This window comes from Montipora capricornis, chromosome 5, assembly GCF_036669925.1.
Source record: "Montipora capricornis isolate CH-2021 chromosome 5, ASM3666992v2, whole genome shotgun sequence".
NCBI classification, from domain to species: domain Eukaryota; kingdom Metazoa; phylum Cnidaria; class Anthozoa; order Scleractinia; family Acroporidae; genus Montipora; species Montipora capricornis.
The window spans coordinates 6,551,377-6,570,357 of record NC_090887.1 but is presented as its reverse complement, the minus strand read 5'-3'; the positions used below and the strand labels follow the sequence as shown (position 1 = coordinate 6,570,357).

General features: G+C 40.7%; 1 protein-coding gene across 1 annotated transcript in view; it reads right to left on the bottom strand.

Moving 5' to 3' along the window:
* Window positions 1-3,590: 3,590 nt before the first annotated feature.
* LOC138049285 (cyclic GMP-AMP synthase-like receptor 3) overlaps window positions 3,591-18,981 on the bottom strand; it is a 51,860-nt gene continuing 36,469 nt past the window's right edge. The window contains exon 2 of the mRNA XM_068895490.1: window positions 3,591-4,874. Coding sequence (XP_068751591.1) covers window positions 3,823-4,866 — 1,044 coding nt within the window. The 5' untranslated portion in view covers window positions 4,867-4,874 and the 3' untranslated portion in view covers window positions 3,591-3,822. The remainder of the gene's footprint in view (window positions 4,875-18,981) is intronic.

Genomic DNA, 18,981 nt, shown 5'->3' with positions numbered 1-18,981 from the left:
GGAATAACGACGATCGAACGGCATCCTTAGTCAATTCACGTCGATGTCAGGACGTGGACGGCAAAGAAATGTACCAATATGCAAAACGCACGTGCAGGGCTTGCAGAGCCGTTGTTTTAGTTCATTAAGCTCATTGTTTTGTGGCGTTTTCGTAGCTGTTGTCTTCGTCCTATCGTACGGTCCCTAACGCAACAAAGACGACGGCGACATCCGACTCCGGCCGCGGGACCAACCGGTTCGGGATCTTTTATAACTGAGGAGAAAGTGATGCCTTTGTAATTGCATCCACAAATGGTTCGACTTCAAAGTATTTTCGGATAAAGACCAAAAACCGTGGGCCCAGTCTCACAACGGAACCTTATCCTTGACCATAAACTATGTGGGACGTTAAAAATCCCACGCACTATTCTATAAGAGCAGTATTTCCCGATGTTTCCCGATGTTTCAGTCGTCAATAGAGATTGTCATTGTTGATTGTTTCCGGAGCGTCATCTCAGGTACAGATTTGGTTTATTTGATTGTAACGTATATAATGTAAGAAATCCTCTAATAGACACAAATGAGTTTAGACTCCGATTCGACTAAGGACTCAGGGGCGTTTAAGTCAAGTAAACACTGGCTTACAAGTTTTCTTTCAAATTTAAATTTCGGCAAAACTTTTTATAGGCCCGAGAGTAATCGCACTGAGAAAACTTCAAAAGGTTTAACAATTCTAAAAAACTAAAGTAACGAGCAGCACTCAGAGAACGGCAAAAAATAAAGCCATGTGAGGAGCTTGTAGAGACATCATTTTTGCCAAAAATTCATTGTTTTGTGGCGTTTGCAGTTGTTGTTACGTACGCATCATTGTGTAACCCACAGGAAGTGTCGAGGGCGACTGGCGGACGTTCCAAGACACATCACAGTGAGAAAAATCAACTTTATCGAAACAATTTATACCATCGAAGTTTAACCAACACTGCACACTGCACAACGCAGTTTTCTTAAAATTCACAATAAATAGTTTTTACTTCCGTTTAAGCGGCTCTAACCGACAGATGACCTCATTTCAACGCTTTTCGACGTAGCAACCGTCACTTCTTACTAAACCACGCCATTACTATTGTTCCCTTTATTTGTTAAAAATAAATTTTCAACCGTGGGCAGGATTAATACATTGTATTAATCGCAAATGAATTTCGCCAATACACGTTGAATGCTTTGGTTTTCTTCCCAACTTAAAATTTGATAATTTACTAATGGATCGCTGTACATGTGTTTTTTTTTTTAGTCCTGGTTAAATTAACTTACGAAATTGGTTTCTGATAAGGACTGTTTTTTTTTATTGTGAGACGCAGGCTTAAAGTACTCGGCTGTTGGAGTCAATAAATTTTAAACTGTTCGATGATATTACACCATTTAGAAATCGTTGACGATCCTTGCAATCTGATCGGCTCTCAGCAGTGCGATTTATTCACGAATATCACTATTTTTTGCTGTAACTCGCACCTTTTCCCCAGCCAGTGAGAAAGGAACACTAAAACAAAACAACCAATCAGATTTCAAGGCTTTAAAGTTCAAATTGCGAGAAAATGAAAGCCAAAGAAAGCTATTGTGTGGCAAATTGTGCAGCTTTTGTTCCCGGAACTTTGCCTTGAGAAAAACAAAGGATTAATTTACTAACTTACTTTCTGAATGTTGATAGGGAGCTCCTTCAAGTTGACCCACATTTAAGGGAGTTTCCAAATTTCAGTGTCCATTTTAAATCCGCTTTTTTTTATAAACCGGCAACTGGATCAATAAAATATTGGTACTGACTAAAATCCTGTATTTGAGCGATTAAAGTGTGCGATTTCTATATGGATGTAGTTAATATAAGAGGAAACTGAACTTCGTGTCGGGCAATTTTGGTCCGAAATCATACTTGTGATTTCAAATCGAACTCGCTATGCGTGCTCGTTCGATTTTGAAATCACACGTATATTGCACTCCACTCAGTCCAATTACTGTTATCAGGGACCTTTGGATCGGAGAACGAGGGCGACTGTACGAGTACGAGCTTTCCGTTCTGAGCATGCGCACTTCGAAAAATGTCGGCCGTCGGCCTCATTCATGGCCAAGAGGATCGCAGCTCTGGGTACGAGAATGCCGTCGGCCTCCAAACCTTATGCGCATACTCAGCACGGAAAACTCGTACTCGTACTCGTCTTCCGATCTGAAGGTCCCTTTTAACCGGTTTAAAACGCACTAAAACCTAAAACCAGTTTGAATTTCAACGCCTGCCCGAAGAGTGGAAGTGACGTTGCATTGACTTCACGTAGCAAATGCGTGACAGACCATTGAGGAGATCCGTGCAGAGATTCCTTTCCTTCTCGTTAGATAGAAAACCGTGGAATCCTCTGATGAGCAGGGTAACCTTCGACCGGAGTGACATTCAGGTTCTTTAAGCTCTCTCTCGTCTCGTTGGGCTATTCATAAATTCAGCAAAAAGAGGAAGATGTCACATCATAAGGGCCTGGTCAAACGGGAGATGTTTGGCCTTTAAACAACATCAAACATTGTTTACTGACCAAACATACTGATGTTGAAGTGAGTTGCCAAACGGTTAAAACATGTTTGATCTAACTCAGATCAAACTCCACAAGCAAAGAACTATGGGTCACAAAATGCGTAAAAAAACACGTGGATACAAGCGGCTGCGGCTGAGAAAGCTTGGAACGCATGCGCACGCCAAATATGTTTGATACGGCTGGGCAAAAGAACAAAAGAGCACTAATTGGGGACACTAACGAAAATAACTCAAATCAAATCAAATATTGGTTTTTTGGAAAGGGGAAACAAAAGTACCCAAGGAAAAACCTCTTGGAGCAGAGTAGAGAACCAACAAACTCAACCCACATATGACGCCGGATCTGGGAATCGAACCCGGGCCACATCGGTGGGGTGGGAGTTCTCTCACCACTGCGCCGCCCCTGCTCCCCAAACGTACCATCAACACATTGCACACTTGTTTTCCTGTGTTTTTCAGTTTCCCCCGTAAACCATGATGTTGACTCCTGTCTACCATAGTTATTTAGTGCTTTGTAAACAGCGTCTCAATCAACTGCATTTAAGTTACTTAACCGTTACCGCAGCAAACCTTTCTCGTGAAAAGACGGCTGTAGTAAGTGTGACTTTCCAATGACTCCTTTAAAGGAGAACGACGCCTTCCCGGCGTCTTTTCGAGGACCTATAAGACCAAGGTTGATGGATGCAGAGTAAAATACAATAGGACTCAAGGTTCCAAAATCGAGGTTTATGACGGTGACCTCGACAAAAACGCTAACTGACTATTTGCGGCCGGGTTAATGAACAAAACAATGGCTCTGAAGGTACGTTTGGGATTTTTGTACATTCCTTCCTGTTATCTGCACATTCGCGACTTGAAATGTCCAAATCTCTGGTTCTTTGGAAAACGTGATATCACAAAGACAAATTGTCGTTGTTATTTTGAACACCGCTCGAAGACGTTCTTGTTAACTTCGCCGTCATATTTACTTGACAAAAAAAAACCGTGTGGCTCCGATAATCAATGAGGTTTTCGAAAAGACGCTAATTTCAAACTAATCGCATGAAGACATTAAACAATTTTATACGTGGGACCGAGAAGATTGACACATTTTGAGATAACATAAAACGAAAAAAATAACTGTTAATTTGAAGAGCTTTTTGAAATTAACTTTATTATCCCGAATAACCCTACATTATTGCTGAGAGCGGAGACGCTCATAATACGAAGTACAAACACGGCCTATCGTGTAGCAAGACAAAATCCAAGAATCATAGTATATGTCGCTACATAAGTTAGGCAAGAACTTTGTTCATTTCAACTTCACTGTTCAGGATACGTTTCATACGATCAGCCATTTGCTTCACAACCCCTTTGTTGACGTCTTCGAGAAGATTAACGCTTTCGAGCCAGTAATGGGGAAGGAATCCTCTCTCCAAATACCCTTGCATTTTTTGGAGAAATCCACGAAAGTGCTCTCCCAGAGAGTCCAGTCCATTCCAGTTGGTAGACTTCGCATCCATGTAATGCATGAAGGCTGTCTTTAGATGGTATGACTCCAATGTTCCAAGGGAAGTGGGCTGCCTCTTTACCAAGGTTTTAACGATCCTTAACAGCTCGTGCCTGCAACCCCCGTCTCGATCCATGTGTTGAAGTTTGGCTTTCTCCCTCAAGGAAAACGATTGCCTCCACAGAAGATCGACCTGAGAACTTTGTCGGTCTCCACTGTATGATTTAGCCACGTAGTAATCGCCACTTTCAAGTTGAAAACATGGGACAAGATCAGTTGATAGCAGGTGCTGGTTGGTTTTGGACAAGATGTCGATTTGTACAGCTGGCCCGTGGTACCGTGCAACCAAATATACATCACAAATTTGTGACTTTTTGTTGAAAGCATCTACTGCTTGGACAACGAGGCTGTAAAACCAAGCGTCTCGCAGTCGCTTAGGTATTATGTATCCTTCCGGGTCTGCATATCGGCGAAAGTTAGAGCTCCCACTGGCCTTGAGCTGTGCATAATCTGGTATCCCTGTGTGTTCAACCGTCACCTCTTGCCTGGTCGTTTTCAACACCACCATAACATCAACTTCATCTGCCGCTTCTGTCTTTAGACCCTCATACACACTTCCAGTGTACTCCAGTCGTAGAATCGGAAGACCTCTCGGAGGTAAGGAGTTTTTTTTGCAGTAATCCATGACTTGGCTTTCAATGTAGCTCCTTACCAATTCTCTACTGCGAGCCATGTCAGCTTCGAAGATCTTTACGTATTTTACTGAAAAGTCACGGAGTTTCTTGGTAAGCGAGTTACCCCTGGAACCCTCTGGTCGAGATAGAGCCATAGCCAAACCTGTTGGAGTGAGATACGAAAAGAGATGTAATATAACTGGACCAAGAACAACATTAAAATGCTATAGAAGAATATTTAAAGGTACACTATATTTCAAATGTATAACGAGGTTTAATTGGTCTCCTCTGCGCTAGATCACCGGGAATGGTCTTTCATTGGGTTTGTTTTTTTTTTGTATGCAGACGTGATTAAGTTAATTCCAAGTTTGCACAAGGTTGGTGCATTTAAAATGGCCGCCGCTTCCTGAGAGAATTTTTGCGCCTAAGCTGCGAAGGTTATTTTTACCTCTTGTCTCCCTAACTGCGCGGTCCACTTTCACAATAACTGTCCAATTAACTGTCGTCCTTGAAATAACCAACCAATAAGACACAATTTTCATTGAAAGAAAGCCAAATATGGGGGAGGGGGGATTCCCTTTCTTACCGCTTATCCCTCCGCGCCTACCCGGAGTAATTAACAGCAAAACATATTTATTGATTATGATGCGAAAATTAAACCCAGGATTACGCTAGGATTACGGCGCGTATACGAAAGACTACGTCTAATCAAACAGGGAACAACTAGGCCCAGAATGTAATAATGATGCAAGGCTGACTGTGAGGATATATATATATACATATATAATGCTGGCGTAATACTAATATTTTTGCAGGATAATGCTGTTGTTTCTGAAAACTGGGAGAACTGTATGGAAATTTTGCCAGCAACTTGCTCTAGAATGTACAAAGTTGATAAAAGCGGGAATATTTTAGAAACTTGATACCTTAGACTCATACCTAGTGCATTTTGGTATAATCGAAGACCTGGTTACCTCTTTATGCCAGTTGAGGTTTTCCGTAAACTCACTAGCCTCGCTCTCGAACAACATTTCTATTGTATTTTGTCCATGCAAACGAGGCTAGTGAGTCTAATTAGCTCACAAACAAAAGAATACGTTTTTGGCAGCCATTTATGCAATCGGTCTATGTTTAGATTAATGAAAGAAATGTAAATTAATGACCTTAGAATTCCTTCCAAGAGAGTGGCTTCATAGCTCAGTTGGTGGGCGTCGCAGAAGTCATCGGTTCGAATTAACGCCCGCAACCAACTCATTCTTTACGTTTCACAACGGCTGAAAATTCGCTCATTGTTTTGGGTAAATGCCTTACTATTACTGTCCAATATGTGAGCCGAATAGGCAAGTTTCAATCGAATAGCGCAAGTCCAATAGAGCCGAGTAGGGTTCAAGGAAATTATTTGCAATTTTCATGTTGAAGACAAATGAAAATGCAACTTATTCCTTTGAAGCTCGACTCCGTTTTTTTTTCATTCTTGCTCAATTGGAAAGCCTAGTAAACCAAGAAACGCTTATGTCTGTAATCTGCAATTCAAACAACATGTAAATGCCCGAATTAAGTGCCTCGTTTAAACGAGAAAACCACGAATCCGACATCAAAACCAACATGATCAGTAGAATCCGGAAACTTTTCCTCTCGTGCTAGATAACAAGATATATTAAAATGTTTTTTTTCTTCTCGAGGAGCTAAAATAAAATTCCAATTTGTCATTTTCTAATGAGTTTGAACTCGATTTATGAAATTTTCGTTTGTATACATTTCCCTCATTTTTTTACTTTGATATTTTGACGTGTAGTTTTCCTTATGTGAGGAAATTCTCTGGGGCGGATTCATAGCCACTTGTCAATTGGAAATTTTTAAGGTAGCTCTGAATATGCTCCAGAGGATTTTTTAAAACTTTGCAGAAAGTTTTATCGAAGCCCGCTAATTACTTTTAAGAACTAAAAATTGGGGGTCACCGAGTTCTTTATTTAAGATGTAAGCGTTTAACGATAAGATAGAGGGCGTTTGTAGGTGGCTCTTTTGTTGGCATGGCGACTTATTACAACACATCAACGATTGCATCTTATAAAGAAATTATTGCTCTTTCATTTGGTGCCATAACGTTGCTGTTTTGTGAAACAGTGCTGTAGACTTTACACTTTTCTAATAAGACATTACCCCTGGTGTGAGCCACCTTAAAGATAACTTGTGGTATATACCGTTGTTATATGACTACCTCCGTGAGCGGGCAAGAACAACCAAATCTCGCGCTGTGATTGGCTATCCGCGAGCGGGCAAGATGGAGCTATCTCGCCCGCTCGGGATTTCTCGCTTGGTCCCGCAGCATCAAAAATCATGTTTGTTTGTTTGTTGGAGTAGGTTGAAGTTTCGGCAGCTTTTCAGCTGATGTGGGCCTGCTATACGCACCCACCCATACCCTCACAAAGGACAGCCACAACACCTGGAACTTCCCCCCTACTCTTCTCGACTGGTGTGTGGGTTCTTCAACGTCCCACAGGGAACTTATGAACGTGGAAGATATTTGCGAGACGGGGCCTACGGTTTATAGTCCTTATCTGAGAAGAACCATTTGTGGATGTATTTACAAAAGCAGCACTTTCTCCTCAGTTATTCCAGGGTTCGTACTCCTAAGAGTTTTTCAAATTCCATGACTTTCCATGACCTTTTCCATGACTTTTTCGAGTTTTCCATGACCTAAACTTTAGCTGCCAGTTTCGAAAATTGTCAAAATCGTCCTTGGTTTTGGAGTATTTTCTGTCATAACTCGCCTGCATTTTATTTTGTCCTTGCTTCCAATTCTGCAATAATGTACGTAGCACACGTAACTATAATTTTCCATGACTTTCCATGACCGACAATTACATTCCATAAAATTTCCAGACTTGGAAACTGAAATACTTCAATTCCATGACTTTCCAGGTTTTCCATGACCTGTACGAACCCTGTATTCTAAGACCCTGAGTATTGGTCCGGCTGGAGTTGAACTCACAAACTCCCGCACAGTAGCCCAGTGCTCAACCAATTGAGCTTCGGGTGTTAGAACTCACTAGTTCCTGGAACCAATCGAATTGCCAGGGTCAAAATCTCGACTCTGGGCATCCAATTGGACCGGCGTTTTCAAAGAACTCAACGGTTCTAACCAGAGGTTTCTCGCCAAATTTCTTCGTATATAGTTGCGAGGAGTGGAACCTCTGGCATCCAGGGTAAATTTAAGCAGACACTAAATTTCCGTTAACTCCAAACGAAAGGTTATAAAACACATTTTAAAGTCACAACACAATTTTGTGAAAAGTAAAAATTCTTGATGCATCAAATTTCCGGATCATTATCAGCAGCTGTGGACGAGGCCCTATGTAAAAACAGTGATAAATGTAAACATTTAACACGCTATATAATTCTACAAACAGACAACACCCTTTATAACTCTTGTTTCTTATGTAAGCGTTACCTGACTAACAAACATCATTCGACAATTGACTGAAATGAATTACCTAAGTTAATTAACAAAGGGTCTTCAAAATTTGTTTAGATAACAAACTGGGTCATCCGAGGAAGTTATAATGAATCTAAATTCCTAACGCTGCTTAGTTATAACTACCGAATTTCAGTGCTCTACTGTAACCCCACGGCTTACCACAGCTGGTTGTTCCTAAGACTGTTAATACAAATGCCGTGTCACGGTAAGACTGCTTACAAACGCCGTGTATATGACTGCTTATAAATGCCGTGTTTAAGACTGCTTACAAAGGCCGTGTGTAAGCCGGCTTACAAATGCCGTCTGTAAGACTGCTTAAAAACGCAGTGTGTAAGACTGCCTACAAACGCCGTGTATATGACTGCTTACAAACGCCGTTTGTAAGACTGCTTACAAACGCCGTCTGTATACATAAGACTCGGCTTACAAAGGCCGTGTGTAAGACGGCTTATAAGCGCCGTGTTTAAGACTGCTTACAAACGCCGTGTGTAAGACGGCTTACAAACGCCGTCTGTAAGACTCGGCTTACAAACGCCGTGTGTACACTGTGTGTAAGACGGCTTACACACGGCGTCTGTAAGACTTGGCTTATAAAGGCCGTCTGTAAGACTGCTTACAAACGCCGTGTGTAAGACTGCTTACAAACGCCGTGTTTTAGACTGCTTACAAACGCCGTGTGTAAGACTGCTTACAAACGCCGTGTGTTAGACTGCTTACAAACGCCGTGTGTAAGACTGCTTACATTTTTCATGCGAGACTCCAGCAGTTTGTAACTTGAGTCTCTAAGCCGCGTTGCGTGACTATTGTCGATAGTTTCTGTTGTCTCTGGTTTCACGCAAGAGTCCATAGTCGGATTGATCTATGCAGGGGTTTCAATAGAAGCCGGTTACCTACCGGCGGTATACCACCGCCTGCTTTGCCTCTCACCGCCGGCTAGTTTACCTTGATTTTCACTAAAAATTCTGTCATAAACTTGTCAAACTGCCGCCTTCAATGGGCTATCATGGACGGCTATTTCAGAAGTTATTGAAACCCCTGATATATGTCGTCTATGACCCCTTGTAATACTAGCGTCGCTACAAATGCCGTCAAATACCAAAAACGCTTTATATTCCGTGTATGCGTAAATAGGGTGCAAAGTAGAGAATTCAAAAGTGGCCTAGTGCGAGAGCTGAGATTTGAGGTACGCGTATAGGCTACAGCTGTGTGGCATTTTCCTCGTACAGACTATTTACAAAAGTGCGCAGTTTTAAAAGATTTAATAAAAGGCTTGTTACTGCGCTTCACAGGGGCTGTAGGAGCCGAGTGCTTGCTGTGGACTGTATATCTTGTTCACAAGAGCAATTCGTTTTTTTTAAACCTTCACTTTTAATATTATTATTATTATCTTTTTACAATCTTTGTTGCAACTTAACAAGAAAAACATCAATCAAATTAATCGGAAAGAAAAACGTGAATTCATCTATTATGCCTGACTATTTAATTACATCCATTCTTCAAGCTATAGACAGCGAAAACGGTGCTTTACCCTTAAGACGAAAGCCTTGAATTACAGCAATGTTGTTTTGCTTTTCCCTGTCTTATTTCTTTTTCAAATGCTACGTAAGTGCCAAAAGTTAAGTTTTTGTTCGAGCCATGGGCGGCACGTTACATATGATATTCCATTTGCTTGTTACTAGCCCAGTAGCCGGATGAATGTACCTTGTAAGAGAAAAATAGCCTGTGTAGTTGGTGGTATTGTAGGCGAGAGAGGCAAATTAATGAGCGGTCAACGGGAAGGGGAGCTTTGATGTATCTCACAGCGCCCCTCCTCATTCTCCGTGAGGCTTATGTCTATCACGACAACAATACCGCCAACTACGCAGGCAAAGAGAATAATTGAATGTTCAAGTTTAGAGGCAATTTAACGTTTTGTCAATAGCTTTTTCACGAAGGTGTTTTCATGTGGATATAATAAAAAAAAAACTAAATTTTTGATGTGGGGATGGAGCCTTGCTCTGCGTTGGAACATCTTGGCGAGTTGTCATCTTCAGGAATGTGTAATGTTACCCGCAAGACACAACAAAAATAATGGAAGGTGCAAGATGAGAGGGTGGCCCTCGGTAAGAGCTACGAGACTAAGTGTTGCCTTAAGAAAAGAATTTCTAACGGTTGAAACTCTGCAATATTAGAGGGGACTGTTTCATTACTTACTGTTTCAGTACTGCTAGACATGGTTACCCTGTCACAATCCAAATTTCCATAAGCTTGAGCCTTTTCATACCATTGAAAAGCATCATGAAATACTCATTGAAAATTTTGGAACCCCGGAGAGAGACTGAGAGCAATACGACTTTTTATCCAATTTTCTTTAAGTTATCATAGCATTTACGGCAGGTACTTACAGTTCCACTGTCATTGCCCTCGCCATCATCACCACCACAATGACCATGATCCGTGCGTTGGCGTTTGCCCTCATTTTCTCTCTACGTAAAAACCGAGACCTATATATTACTAAGGTTTTTGGCAGGAAGTAGTACACAGAGGAACCGACTGTCTACATAGAGATGCATTAGGCTAGGGCTGAGCCTGAAAATATTTTAAATCCAGAGGAAAATTTGTACTGACATTTTTCCAGGAACCTGCGTCTTTTTTGTCGCACCTAAGAGAAAGCGCAACGATGTGGATGATATATTTCAGGAAAGGTAATACGAAAGTCCATTAAAGTACCTAACACAAATTTTATGTAAATAAATATGAAGGAATTGTTCCTCATGATGTTTTTAACATTGCACATAACAACGGTTATTTTTTTAGCGTTCGGACTAGCGTGAAATGGGCAGGGCTTCGTCTCTATAGGATCTTCCCGCTTTCGTCATGATGTACGTGGATACAATTCTTGCATTATATGGCAACAGGAAAAACATACATATTAGGTAATTATTGGAAATTATGGAGTGGGTTTAGTTGCAAACAACGAACAAAATGGTTAATGACAAAACTGGTAAATAGCATTACCTCTTCCGTATCAACCACCGTTTCCTCCAAACATTCGCATAGTGTTGTTGTCTATTAAAGAAAAAATACATTGTCCAGATTCTTTCCAATGAGATTCGCAGCTTTGGTTTTCGTCAAGTAGACCCGAAAGATAATATTAAATCACCACGGCTTCAAGCCTTGTTATTTACCTCCTCTGAAGTTGCCGCTTCAAATGTACTTTCCGTGCTTTGAGGCTAAAAGTGAACGAAAATGTTTCGTCATCCAGCGTCAAGCTTTCAGACACCCCTACTTTTAAATTACGGGGAGGGAATTCAAATAAATCCTCCGACGGTTGCCATTCTTGAAACGGAACATAAGTACCAGATCTGATGAAATTCAATAAAAAAGGTAAGATGAGTAAAAAGACGACCGTTGTCCCTGCCCGTGGCCAATGGTGATGATGGTGGAGGAGGGAAGAGCTCCACTTACTTTATACCTTTTAAAATTAGATAAGAGCGAAAGCATCATCGAGTCTCATATCACCTCTCAATGAATAATTGCGCTAATTGACTACTTTGTTACTCTGTGTGCAACCAGCGAAGAAAACCTAGATAGTTGGCATTTAGCAGGCATTCCATGAACAGCATGTATACTTACATTTTGCTGCCCTTTCCTCTTGTCTTCCATTTCCTTACAAAAGAAAAGCATAACTGGTTGGTGTACAGTGCGTCAGTTAGCAATTTTCACGTTCTTTAAGATCGCTTTGGGCGCTTTATTTGCATGCAAACGCTCCAAGTTCAAATCTTGATGTCACCACCCACTGGATTTGTGTTCGACCCCATGTAATACTGTACAAGATACTTAAGCAATACTGTACAAGATAATGAATACTCCAAGTATTCATTATCTTGTACAGTATTGCTGAAGAAGCCCGAACGGGCGAAACGTACAATATAAACCCATCGACATCCAAACCGGCCGGACTTAGTATTTTACTCTGTCTAACGCCAGACGATTTTACTCGTCAATGGACCATTTTCCTCGTCAATGGGGAACCCCTGGGAGTCAATGGGTTTAAAGGGACTTTCAATTACACGAGAAAAGTTCGCTCCATCTTCTGTTCATGCAAGTTATATATTAGACATATAAATAAATATTTTATTTTTCCTTTTTGATCAACATACACAAATTTAACTCGTAGGACTTTGAGGAGGCTCGAAATAGTTAGGGGCTCATATCAAGACGAGATTTGGCCAGAGTATTAAATACCCATCATAGATTTCTCACATTACATTTTATTCCAAAATGTCGTTACCATGGCAACGATATAAGGCATTTCCTTGAGTCTTAAAATAAGCATGAATTGTTTGTTTGAAAAAAACGGGACGGTGAAATCTTTCCATACCGCGTTACCTAACAATGTTAGAAATAATCTCGCAAATACTTAAAATTAAAAAAAAATGTAGGCCAGTTTTACAAGAAAACAATTTAGAAAAAAAATTGTCTCTGACTTATTTTTCACGAACATAAACAAACATTTTGAATCATGAGCTGACGTAAGCAGCTAAAGTATCGAGTGTGTGGCTTACGCACACACTTAATTTCAAGATAAACTTTTGTTTTCTCTTACTCTATCGTAACTTACAGATGCTAGGGCTTCCCTATCTTGAGTTTCCCGCAAATCCCGATCTCTAAGAAGAAGATCCCTGCAACAAAGAATGTATGCTCTAATAGTTGACTAGACAACCACACGGAAGGTTATGGATTCAAAAGACGCCTACAACAATATTCGGGGTCTCACGAGTAGCTCTACATAACTTTGCAAATGATTAGACATTCTAGGCTGCTTGGGTAAGGAGGCAGGACAAGAAAAGGGAGGGGGGGGGGGGGAAACCTGAAATTGCTTGATACCTCTGAGTGCGCACAGCCCTTGCAGCCAGAAGTGCCTCTTCCACTGCCCTTCTGACATTGGTTAAAAATGTGGGATCGTTTCCTATGGGAGAGATGAGAGCTTTACATTTCATACAGTATGTTACAAGTATGGACGATGATTCTCGTCTTGTGAATAGTGTTTCTGCTAGCTTATATCTTCAGGGTTTGAATACTCGTCAAGTAAGACAACAAATAAATGTTTTTGTTACATTTTTATCGGAGATTAAGTGGCCTGTGGCCAAGCGGAGCACCATAATCATAGGAAGCCATGAATTGCTTTTCTCATGGTAATCATGGCCAGCGGAATTGCTTATGGGCGCCTATTACGAAGTTGCCCAATTATTTAATATTATCCCTTTAATAATAATAATAATAATAATAATAATAATAATAATAATAATAATAATAATAATAATAATAATAATAATAATAATAATAATAATAAGAAGAAGAAGAAGAAGAAGAAGAAGAAGAAGAAGAAACATCATAATCAATAGAAGTACTGGGTTTCAAATGGATTGCATGCTCAAGCCAGGTAATGATATTGTGGGCCAGAGCTACAGTGTAGTAGGGCATTCCTTTGATAAATCTTGTATTTTGATGGCTTCAAAAACTTCACCGGAATGGTTAAGGATCATGGCTTCTTTCATCACAATAATTGTTATTACAGTTACAGTTTCACGAGTACTATTATTGTACAAATTTTTGCCTAACATTTCAGTATATTGCCTTAGCTTACCCTTGTTGTCAGTTTCTGGTCGTTTTAAGTTGGCAAAGTTCGCAATAATCATATAGCAATTAGCTTAAGGTTAACACTATCCAGAAGTAAAATTAATATACCTGATAATATGTCTCCCACAACCATTCTCGCGGAGGACATGGTTGACTGCAACATGCGTATCTCTATGTGGTGCTTCTCTCTCCCAGAACATTTCATTCCACACACTAAGAAGGCCACAAAAATTGTCCCTTGTTTCTGTATTACCACTTCAAGCGAGGACGATATGCAAAAATCGCCTATTCTTAAGGTAGTCAGGGAGCAGAAACCGAAAAATAAGAGTTTCGTTCAACCATCGCCACAGAAAATGTTTGACGCCTGATTCTTATAGAGAAAGACCTCCTGATTAAGGCCAGGTAGTTCGTAAAGTTGAATTGTGGTATAGGTTTCGAGTTAAGGGGATGTTTTCTTGCTCACCTCGCGGCTCAGCGTGGAAACGAGGCTACACACTCAAACGCAGTTTACATCGCTATTTCTTGGTGAAAATCAACGAAATCAGCCATTTAAGCTAAATTCACTAAATACACATTTGCTTCATTTGGAAGTTATTAAGTATGTCACGTGATTGGTCACGTGATTTTAAACGTGACCAGTAACAACCCACAACTCAGTGGCTATTAACAAACGTGTGTTCGCCGTTGTTTGGAAGAACAGCCTCGCAAAAACAAAACATGTATCCCTTCTTTATTAAATTAACTTTCTTTTGCTCTTTCTATCGTCTTAGCAAAGCCTTTGGGAATAAAAACCGTTTACATTATATCACTTTTATCAGTCTAGATCTAGCTCGCAAACGAGTCTAGTCCCTTAGAGGCAAACAAACAAATCACTTGTAAATGAAAAATAAAGAAAATGTCGCCGTTACTCGTTTCTGATTTAAGATATTGCAATATTCGGATTTGTGACTATAGTACTAATGACAACAACGAGAATTATTGTTCTCACTCTGAATCAGAGTCCTCGGAATCAGAATCAGAAATGAAGTCTAACAGAACTCCGTGCGGATTTCTACACATGTCACTGCTGGCCATGCAATAACATGCCTCTGAACATGATAAGCCTGTGTTGTTACACGAGCAGTTGCTCTGACACCCGCTCTGACATGTGCAAGTCGTCAGTTCCAAAAGGCTACTCGGGGCTGGCTCTTTTGTCATGTAAACCGGCTTCAGTGCGGAGTCTTCCCTCAGCCACCCATTACTTTCGGGCTGCGGGAGATGCTGGATTGCAGTCAGAGCCTTTCTCCAAACAAACGTCTGATAGTTAACTCTTTTCAAGTGTTGCAGCAGGCTGTCAGATGTGGGTGGGAGAAGCTCGTTCTTCTGCTTTCTGTTCTGACAAAACAGAAAATACCTCAACTCATCCACAGTGCGTGGTTTCATCCTGCTTGGTGGAAAACTGCCTCGTGTCCATTATGTATACAGGGAGCAAGCGCGCATAGTTTGGCCTATCCATCGCGAAGAAATGTGGGACCATAGCTGAAACACTCGACAGATGTAGTTCCCGATTTCCGGTCCTTTCAGCTTTGACAAATTGCAGAAGCAGCTTCACCATTTCCCCATACTCTTCCCAGAAAGCAAACATCTTTGACTTAGCTCTGGACTGGGCTCTAAAATCTTGAAAAAGCGAACGGAGCTCTGTAGTTTTCTGCTGGAACTCATTCACGCTAGATTGTACATCTGCCTTCCTTGTTATTGCATGTCTGCATTCTTCTGCTTTTCCTATCAGGGCAACTTCATCAACGAGACGCTCTTCCCCATCTCCAGCATGGCTTGTGTACAATCTAATAAAAGCATCCCACATCAAACGAAAAAGAGCCTCCATCGCTAGCTTGTGAGCTCGAATTCCTCTGTTGTAAGACTTCCCCTTCATTACCGCTGAGGTCGTCCCCACTGCATATACACCAGACTCAATAAGGAGGTCTTCCAATCCAGAAGCGCAAAACTTCTTGCCAAGCAGTGAGAGGAAATTGAGAGTTATGTGGAATCCCCCAAGCCGAATGACAGTGCCTGAAAAGTCCTCCGGAAACTTCATCTGAATTTGCTTTGCCTTTGTGTAGATAGCAAGGGCGAAGGTGATGACGGTGTCGACCTGTCCCAGGTAAGTACACATCTTCTGGGCGTGTTTCATTACCGTGAAAACCAGGGCGCTTATACATATGGCGGTGAAACGGGCACTCCGCTCTCGGTCCAATGTGTGATGCGGAGAAGGACTGGCACGAGCGCTCCTTCCGCGCTTCCGGTGCAATTAATGGCTGCCAAAAATATCCTCTCGACGAACCGGAAATCAAATTTTCTTTCTTTATTTTTGGGCCACGAGTAGTGTATTTTTTAAAGGCCTTTTTGATATTTTTGACCCAAAACTCAATACTATTTTGTCTGTTGGAATATCACTCAAGTATTTTCGTCGGAAGCTGCTTAAATTTGAGTGAAGTAAGACAGTGTCGAATGCAGGTATGTCTTGCTTTTCATGACCAAGCCGTGTTCCGCTGCTTCTTTTAGGAGTACTCCACATTACTCCACTCTAAATTTTAGATATGTTTAAGATCGATAGCTTTTACATAACATAGTAAAAAACCAGCTGGACATATTTGGATATAGCAGCGTTTCAGAGCTTCAAACTTGCTCACTTTAAATCGCCCGCGACGAATCGCCCGCCGCAGTCAATTTCAGCGACAGCAAAAAACTATTTTCAAGATTTCACCCGATTGGGAAAATCAGCAAACAACAAATACGGTTTGGTCAGGGCGCTTGTAAGTTCATCTTGATAATTTAAATAAAATACGAGTAAAGCTTGCTGTCAATACTCTGTCAGAAAACGTTTGCAAATACGTGGCTTTGCATGAAAACATCACCACAGAAAAGACACAAGAATTTATGAAAATGTGAAATGCTTTGGAATGTCTTCAAAGATAACAGGTCACTGCAGTCAATAACAGATCAACGTGTTACCAACTTAAACCAAGTACTTAATTACTTCAAAGCCTGGAAAAAAGAGCTTCAACAAACATTCCACAGAAGGACAGATGTGTCAGAACACTTCATAACATGGCAAACAATGTTTGATCTCGAGGTAATATATAGACTAGACTTAAAATGGATCACAGCAAAACAATGCAAACTGATAAGTTATTGTAAATACCATGTCCTTGCCCCGTTAGGTATGACCATGCAAAAAAGTCATACTATTCCATGGCAACTCCTTCATATTTTGTACCAACTGAGGACAAAGCAATGATTCCAGTTCCTTGTAGAATATCCTCCCGTGAGGAAAAGCAATTTGTAGCCTGTCACTACTGCTACGTTTTAATTAAGACTCCCCATCCTCTCCCAAACCCCATATTGTTTTCTTTGCCTTTGTGCAGTTTACTAATCTTAATTTAACTTGGACAGTTCATCTTTAATTTACCGTAATATGGTTCCTTCTTGGGGCACCAGACACGAATGGTAACATAATTATTGTTTAACCACTGTTTGCAAGACATGATTATATGAGCGATATTGTTTCTTGTCACCTGTTTCCATTATTTTATGTCATCTGTATTTCGTACACAAAGTAGATTTTTTCCCTGACATTCAGACTCCCCTCAGAGGGTTTGCGATTCAAATGCTTAACCACTCTGCAAAATTCCAGTCTTATTGATTGAGTTATAGAGCCTATAATCCAAAAAAATACATTTATCACTCTTTTGTAAAGGTCATTCAAAAAATGAGGGAGGTAGCATTTATGACTTTGTAAACTTTGTAATATCTTGTCTCATATTTCCAGTTTAAATTTTTTTTTTAGATTATGCAAATTAGACGATTTGCAATGTCACACTGTGTACACAATGTGGAAGGCAGGACTTTTATTTTCAGATAATTAATGGTAATAGGTAACAATAATTAGCTCTATTTTCTATTTAATTTTGGAAATAGCATGTTACCATTTCTGCTTGTGAGAGCTACCGTACTTATTCAGCTATAAGCCGAGCGATTTTTACACAAATCTTCACTCAATTTGGGCAAATTTGAAGCCGTAGAAGGGGTCTCGGCTTATAGCCGAGTATTTTTGATAACAAGAATTTTCTCAGCAAATGAAAACAGTGAAAAATGAAGGTGTATTCACTTACAGGCCGAACTAAATTACTTGTAAAATGAAGAGAAGTTGTTGTTGGTGTAATATGGACTTTTATTACTTGGTGGCTCGTAAAGGAGCCGTTCGTGTTGTTGTGTGATCGGGATCGATCTTATTGCTCGTCTTCAAATTTTGTTGTTGTTGTTACTTGTATTTTGACTTGCCTTTTGGGCCCTTCAACACACAGCACGAGTCGTGAAAATAATCACCAGAATATAAAAAAAATGTAAAAAAAAAACCATGGCTTATAACCTTTTCCATGGAAATGGCTTGTATAGCAAAGTCCTGAACAAGAAAGCACCAATCAAAACACTTGGATTTACCTAAAGGCCATAGGTTATAGGAGAGAACCAATCAAAAACAGAGGGAAAATGTTTGTTACATTAACATCAGCTATGTGTCTGGAACATCTGAAGAATTTTTTTCCTCGTTCAAATGAAAAAAGTCGTCTGTGATGTCCTGTAAAAACAATTCTTCCAATTCTTCGAGTGAGTCGCCGATCTCAACACTTGCCGCCATTTTGAAAAGGCTTTTTAGTAAACCCCAGTCTACTGCATCACACCTTTTTGCTCGGACCCGCTCGTTTCACCGCCCGGTCTCTTTCCGCCCTGGTGTAAACTGTACTGAATTCCGTGGATGAGCCTTAAATCATAGGACAGTATCCAATTTTGCTCGCACAAGGAAGTTCAGGATACAAGATCGAGTTGAATCCACCCCAGCTCGGAACTGGTTGCTTTTCCTGCGCTTCAATGCCCGTCTTCAATAAACTTTCTGGCTTCATACGAAGGAGAGTCCAAGTGTCATCTGTGTTAGTTGCTTCAGAGAGAACACCACCCTCACCCTTGAGCCATTCTTTGTCAACGGTACCCGTATATTGAGTAACTTTAGGTCTTCGTCCATATGCTGAACATTCTTGCAACTCATAGACACTTCCACCTCTCTTCAGGCTACGACGTCTCTCCGTATGATTTCCAGCTATGGTAGGCGGTGGTTCTGGACCAAAGGCCCTTCTAG